Below are 7,124 nucleotides of genomic sequence, written 5' to 3'. Positions count from 1 at the left end.
CCTCTATATTTATCCCGTCAAATGTTTCAAATAATGTTCATGATCCAGATTTTCTCCTTTTTCATCTTTTATCAATTAAACTAATACGAGGCAGAAAAAATATTAAAATTTTAGCTACTTCTGGTACATTTAGTCAGGTTTGTGTGATGTGACGTTTAATAAAACCTTTTTTTTTAAAAAAGTACTTACAGAATTTTACTTCAGTTATGTGTCTGTTGGGGAAATAATCTTCTCTGTGATCATACTGGTTAATGTTGTTTCCCTTTCGGCTTGTTCCTTTGAAAGGCATCCTGAAACTCTCGGGATCCCTTTCCTGACACAACGCTCTGCGTTTATCCAGGCTTAGGACCAGCCCTCCTTAGGGGAGCAGGACTCAAACCATCAACCATCAGGTCACAAGACAAGCAGCTCTACCACCTAAACTACAGGTTACACTGGTCAAAATGTTTTTTTTTTAAGTTAGTCATGTCAACAACAGGCTCATAGTTTCAATTCAATTCAACTCAGATTTATTTGTATGGCGACACTTCACAACAATGTTGTCTCTGGGCACTTAACATTCATCACCAATGCGGAAGGATTGCCTGAATGTTTGCTCTGTAGCGAGAAGTTGTCAAATAAGAAAAAGAGTAATGTGGAAAGACATTTCCAGGGAAAGCATGCTACATTTGCCAGTTGGGAGTGAGAGAAAAAGTGTAAGAACATAATCCTCATAGACACAGACTGAGTAACAAAGTGGCTGTTTATATAAAATTATTTCTGATTTTTGTCAGTATATATCTGGAATGACACTTGGTAACGGTGCTCAGGTCGGAGGATAGCTGCGTTGGTTGCGTGTCTAAAGAGAAGAGGATGCTGCTGCGTTTTTTACCCTTGCACTGACTTGCTTGGCATTTGCACAGAAATCAAACTGTATTAATTTGATTTGATATACTTTACCTTTTTAAAAGGCTGCTGGTTTATTTTTTAATAAATGCAGGCTGCGTTTTATTGCGCTCTGTTTGCCCAGATAAGGGGCGCGTTATGCTCATTCAATTTTGTTGTTGTTTTTTCAAATCCTCAAATCAAAAATGACATCAAAAATCAGATTTCTTTATTGAATTTTTTTAATTTCATCAAAGCAACGAAACATAATTCATTAATATTGTAATGAAGTTAAACATGAGGCGGCATCGTACAATAGAGTAGTCACGTGGGACGTCATTCTCTACACACTACACACTGCAGGGAAAATAAACATTTTATCATTAAGGCTCATTATGTATTTGTAACCAACTTAGTCATTTTGATAGTAGGCTAATATAGTTAATATAGATACATAAAGCATGTGTTGCCTTCATGATAAGGCTTATATGAGGCTTTTAATTTTTTGCGGCTCCAGACATATTTGTTTTTTGTTTTTTTGGTCCAATATGGCTCTTTCAACATTTTGGCTTGCCGACCCCTGCCCTAGAAAATAGAAAACCAACTGATTGCATCGAATCATGACTTCAATCCATTCCCCCATCCTGAGCTGCACGAGGCGACAGTGGGAAGGAAAAACCTCCCTTTTAACAGGAAGTAAAACCTCCAGCAGAACCAGGCTCATGAAGGGCAGCCATCAGCCGGTGTGTTTAAAACAGCTGTTTAGAACCTAACCACTGTTTAGAACCGCCGACCATCAGGTCACAAGACATGCAGCTCAACCACATGAGTCACTGATTAACGTGTCAATAAATTACTGGTGAACGTCTTTTCTTTAAATTAGTCACACCAACAACAGGTGTGTTTGAAAGTGGAGAAGTTGAGTCCAGACAACAATAATTAGCCATATAACAGCCCTTTGGGGGTTCTCATATCTTTATTGGAAATTACTCTGAACAATACAGCCTGTATAATAATAATAATAATTTAGTATTAAGCTTGTCTGTAAAATAATTTTTTTTCCTTACAGCTGCATCTCCCTGCATCTGCATCATGAAACCAGGAGGGTGTTTATATGAAATATTCCAGGCATTTGTTCCTCTCATCATCCAATTCCTGGGTTTCAATCTCAAACTTCTTCATGGCGATGAAATACTGAACAAACGGCTCTCCCAGGGCGCTTCGGATGACGTGGTCCTCCGCCAGGGTCTCCAGAGCATCATCAAGCTTCACGGGGATGGCGAACTCCTTCTGCTGGATGGGGGCTTTGTTCAGACAGCTATCGATGTTCAGGTTCCTCCTGATGCCATCAAGTCCTGCGGCCACAGTAGCAGCCAGTACGATGTAGGGGTTAGCCATGGCTGAGCCCAGTTTGTTGTCGATGTGCATCTCCCTCCCGCCATGACACTTGATGTTAAAAGAGCTGCTGTTGTCGTTGTTGCCGCAGGTGGCGTACAGCATCCGTTTGGGGTCTTTGACAGTCTTGGCGATGTGGCTCCGGCAGCCGAGGCCAGGCGACATCAGGCAGCTCAGGGCAGCAGAGTGGGTGAGGAGCCCAGCAAGCCACTTCCTACCAATCTCAGACAGGTCGCCTGCCTTCTCACCACAGTGGAAGAGGCTGCGTCGCCCGTTAGCATCCCACAGACTGTGCGAGAGCACTCCAGCGTTGTACAAACCATCATCAGTGAAGAAGCTGGCGATATAGCTGTGCTTACGAGCCATTTCTTTGATGCCAGTACGGAAGGTGAACGCGCTATCAGCAGCCGAAATCCCAAACTCCGGCCTCAAGTTAATCTCCATCTGGCCGGGGCCCGTTGCCGAGGCGATGCTGTCTATGTCCGCGCCCATGCAGTACATGCTGTCCACCAGCTGCTGGAAGAAGGGCAGGTCATGGTTGCTGAGAAGGGTGGTGGCAGGAAACAGCAGCGTCTTTGGTCCAATCCGTTCAGGTGCACCTAGGACACAGCATTCGTAGGTGAAGGACGAGTGCAGGGAGAATCCCAGGCTTTGGAGCTGGCCAAGGAGCTGCTTGGCAATGAGGCGAGGGGAAGTGCGAAGGGGGTTTCCTGTTACCGTGCATGGGTCGCAGATGACCCGTGCGGTCTGCTCAGCCCAGGGTAGGACCCTGAAGGTAGAAAGATCAGGGATCAGAAGAACATCGCTGCTGAAGTTAGCTGTGTTGGCGTGGTCCACCTCGTTGCTCTTTGGGCTCAGGGTCAGCTCCAAGTAGCTTCTTGGCATGGGTACCCCGTACACCGCCTTCTCCTGTCAATGCAACATGGACATTAACTTCACATACACCTTCTGTAAAGAAGCGTCATTAAGGAAACCACAGCTGGAGCTAGAATTTCATAAACAGGAGGGCAGAGGGTGGGCATAACTTTATCATGTCTGACCGCAGTGGCTTGTGTGGCTAGCTCCACGTTGAGAGCTGTCAGGCTGCTGATACCAGGAACTGTCTCCACCCGTTTACTGTCCTTCCTCTTTCATAAAACTCTGAAATATCTCCCTTCTCTTCATTTTATAGCTTCCTCTACAGAATCAGACTGGTTACAGGATGTATTTCTCCACATTTTCATGCTGTAGCTTCTGAACTAGCAGCCTTGTTAGCCTACTGTTGCCACTAGCTTAGTCAGCACTAAGTAACGTTGATACTGAGGTTGTCTTTGAGCATCTTTATAGTTTATTTTCAGCCCCAATATGAAAAACCTGATAATCTGAGTTGATGTGTAGTCTCTAAATGCACTCTCTGAAAACTAAATATGACATTGTTTCACTACTTAAAGTAATAAACCTGCAGCTAGCATGGAACTAGATTAGCACTGCTATAGAGCGTCATGCTAACGCTGCTACAGAGTTTCATACTAACACCGGGTTGATAGCCTTACATAACATCAGTATTTGTCATTGCACAGGGACAGAAATCTGCAGCCAGATGTTAATACTTTGAAATGAAAACTAGTAAGGAAACTACTTCAAAATTAGCTTTAAACTGATTTAGTGATACCAGTGACCCATCCAGGTCTGAAAAGACATTTCTGTCCTCCTCCACTGACCTGTCAATCACCTCCTGGGGTGTCCAATCAGATTTCATACGTGGCCAGTGCCACCCTGCCCCCCTCTAGCTCCACCCCTGAAGGAAACTGAAACCACTCATAATTCTGTCTAGAAGCTATTTAGCCGTGCTAATAGCATAGAGACTGGACAGGAAGGAAGCTAATCTGATTTTCATGGATGTGGTGTCAGCACTCATCATTACATGGAAGAAGCGGACAGGCACTGTCTTGGACCGTGACACCCCATGGAGATCGGTGGCCTCAAAGCGGACAAAATTGATGTTTTCTCGAGCAATCTGCTGCTTGATCTGCTCCATGGCTGCGACGAACCTGTGGTTCCCAGAAAGCTCAATGGTCTCGTTTCCGTTATCTATGGAAAACAAATGGAAATACCTGAAAACGATCATTGATTGCTAATCCAGAACGTCCCAGGAAGAAATCAGCTCTGTTCTTTTCACTAGGAGCTCTGGACGCTTTAACAAAGTGAAAGTTAAAAAATGGTGTTTGAAATGTTTCTTTTTGTTGATTTGCTGCTGGGAGTCCACAACTACAGAAATGCAAACTAAGCTAAAAGCAGAAACAGTGGGATTGTGTCTCCACAAGAGAACAAGCATCGGTTGGGTGTTTTTCTATGAAATGTACTGGAAACCGAATCCCAGAAGGAAACAACCTAAAAAAAACTACAAATTTTACCCAAGCTCATTCTAATGGCAGTCCATGAAAATGGAAAACATAAAACCACGTGAGACCAAAACTGGTTTTAAAACTGAAAAGAACTCAGCCGCCAGACCTGTCGTCCAGCTTGTGTCAAAGCTCCGTTTAATCAGGCGTATTTCTTGGTTTGAACTGACAATAAACAGTTTTTTTTAAAACCAAAGCTTCACTGACCTGAATGAGAGTCTCCGGTCCCTCCCCAGTAGCTGCTGCTGGTATGTGCATGTGTCCTGAGTCCAGCCTGCCTATTTGTGTTGGCAGCGGACCTGAATGAGCTGGATGAATCCATGGTGGAAGGCAGCTGAATAGATGTGCTGTCTCTGGACCGGGCCCCCCTTCTGGAAGCATCAGCTTGAGGTCTGAAGGTGCTGAATGCCCTGTGAGGGTTCCCGTCGTCCTGCTGTCCTTCACATCCTCCACCACCACTGCCGCTGCTGCTTCCATGGAGGTACGTGAAGGGAACTCCAGGTTTTCCATCATCTTTTCCTCCCATGCTGAGCAGAGGACTCTCCCTCAGGATGGTCTTCAGCTCCTCCACCGTCTGCCGGGGGACATCCATCTCACTAAAGGACACTCTGGTCTGAGAAGATGCCTCCCTTGTCCAGTCTTCATCCATGTTGGGATCATCTAATTTCTCTAGTGGCCTGGGAGACAGAGGACCGATGGAAATAACTGTGGGGGTATCTGGGGGTATCTGGAGGCTAGTGGGAGAGTGGATAATGGATGGACCTTCTCCCGTCCTGCTCCAGTCCACTGGAGGTGCATATTTCCCAGTCACCCTCACTCCCTTCTTGCCCAGACTCATCCCGGTGCCATCTATTTGGTCATTGCTGCTACTCTGGAAAACACACAGTAGCTCTGTGTCACAGTAATGTTAACATCAATGTTTATGAATAAGGAGTCGCTTCTATAATGACCCAGAACAAAAGCAAAAGAGTAAATACAGCATCACATTGTTCAATGAAAAGGTAAGCGTGGCGTTGTTACCTTGAGATCTTCAGAGTCATTCATTTCTGTCTTTGCACTCATGATCAGGGATTTAGAATTTCATAGCCCTCTGTTGAAGGCAGCGCTTCACTTGAACATTAATTTTTATAGACAATTGGCACAATGGTGATGGATTAGAAAATTCTCTCTGAACGCCAGCTGGAGGTCAGCTGGAAACTGGCCGTGGCCAGCTGCTGAAGGGGACTGAGGCGCTGCTGCTTTGAGCTCATTGGCTGCCAGAGAGGACAATTCGCTGCAGCTTTTGTGTCGATGCAGAGTGAAAGTGCAGAGCTCAGCGCTTCTGCTTTGGCTTCCAGAAATATTTACGTATTTATTCCAGAGTGCTGCAAACAATCAGCTGTGACAACAACCCAGCTGTTGACTGACTGAAATCCTTCTTACATACTTTCATAGCTCTGAAAGGTGTCATAAACAACCCTGGTCAGGGCATAAAATGACATCATGTGCTGGTCTGGTATCAGTCCCAGTTCTGCTGGATCTCAGTGCTGTGTTTGATACTGTAGCTCCCAGATTCCTGCAGCACAGGCTGGAAAACTGGTTTGGAATTTCTAGAGCGGTCCTTAAAGCTGGGGGAGGTGACATCCGGGAGCTAGCAAGATGTGAAAGTGGTGCCCTGCCTTGGCTCCTCCCCCTCTGGTTCTGTTCCTTGCGTGATCCAAGGCTTTTTTATTCACAGCTTTTTCTTTCTCGTCTGTTTAGCGAAGCGGGTCGGGAAATCCTTCCTGCATTTTCTCAGCCATGTTTGCCGAGTTTCTTCTTCACTACTTTCTATTTTCATCCTAACACGCTGTTTATATGCAGGGTGTGGCTATCAGGTATGCGCTGCTGGAGGGGGAGGTGGGGAGCCGGGAGAAGAAGCTACGAAATATTAAAAATGAACAACTCCATTTGGGTCGGAATGTTATGATTGGTCAGAGATTTTACAGATTTACAGTAAACTGAGGGGTCTAACTATATTTCTTATTGTTTGTGATTACAGAATGTATAGACTACTATCAGGACGAGGAACCGCTTCACCCAGAGGAACATGTCTTTGAGAAACATTACATACTAGACCAGTAATCCTCACTGTTAATCTAACAAGAGTTGCACTCAATATACTAAGAAAAGAGGAAAGCCGCCAACCCCCCAAAAAAACCATTCCCATGCTACGTATCCTGCTACGTTGCCAAATCAGTAACATTCAGCTTTTTAGCAAGGAATCGTTCTCCTAAAAACTGCACGGTGTAATGGCATTCTTATGCAACAGGATATGGTGAAAATACAATAGTGCCTTGGGAATGTGGGTGTTTCTTTTTCAATATATATACAGAGTTACCGATGGTGCAGCTCTTTGGCGGAGTTCAAAATTAGCCAAAACTGGCAACTTTGACAGGGTCAGTTAGGGCTGTTACAACAGCAAAGTTTTTGCAATCAGCCTGCAGCTCTTGTTTGTGGAGAGAA

At 44.9% G+C, this 7,124-nt stretch overlaps 1 protein-coding gene across 1 annotated transcript; it reads right to left on the bottom strand.

The window, feature by feature from the left end:
- Nucleotides 1-1,974: 1,974 nt before the first annotated feature.
- On the bottom strand, nt 1,975-5,702 carry lgsn (lengsin, lens protein with glutamine synthetase domain; the record flags this gene model as incomplete). Its single annotated transcript, XM_079265048.1, has 4 exons — nt 1,975-3,168; nt 4,163-4,329; nt 4,848-5,511; nt 5,661-5,702. 4 exons carry the CDS (start codon nt 5,700-5,702, stop codon nt 1,975-1,977), a joined length of 2,067 nt encoding a protein of 688 aa, XP_079121174.1.
- Nucleotides 5,703-7,124: the final 1,422 nt, after the last annotated feature.

The sequence above is a fragment of the Telmatherina bonti genome, assembly GCF_933228915.1.
Source record: "Telmatherina bonti genome assembly, chromosome: 3".
NCBI classification, from domain to species: domain Eukaryota; kingdom Metazoa; phylum Chordata; class Actinopteri; order Atheriniformes; family Telmatherinidae; genus Telmatherina; species Telmatherina bonti.
Note: the sequence above shows the minus strand (reverse complement) of the source record. Positions and strands in the feature narration are given on the sequence as shown.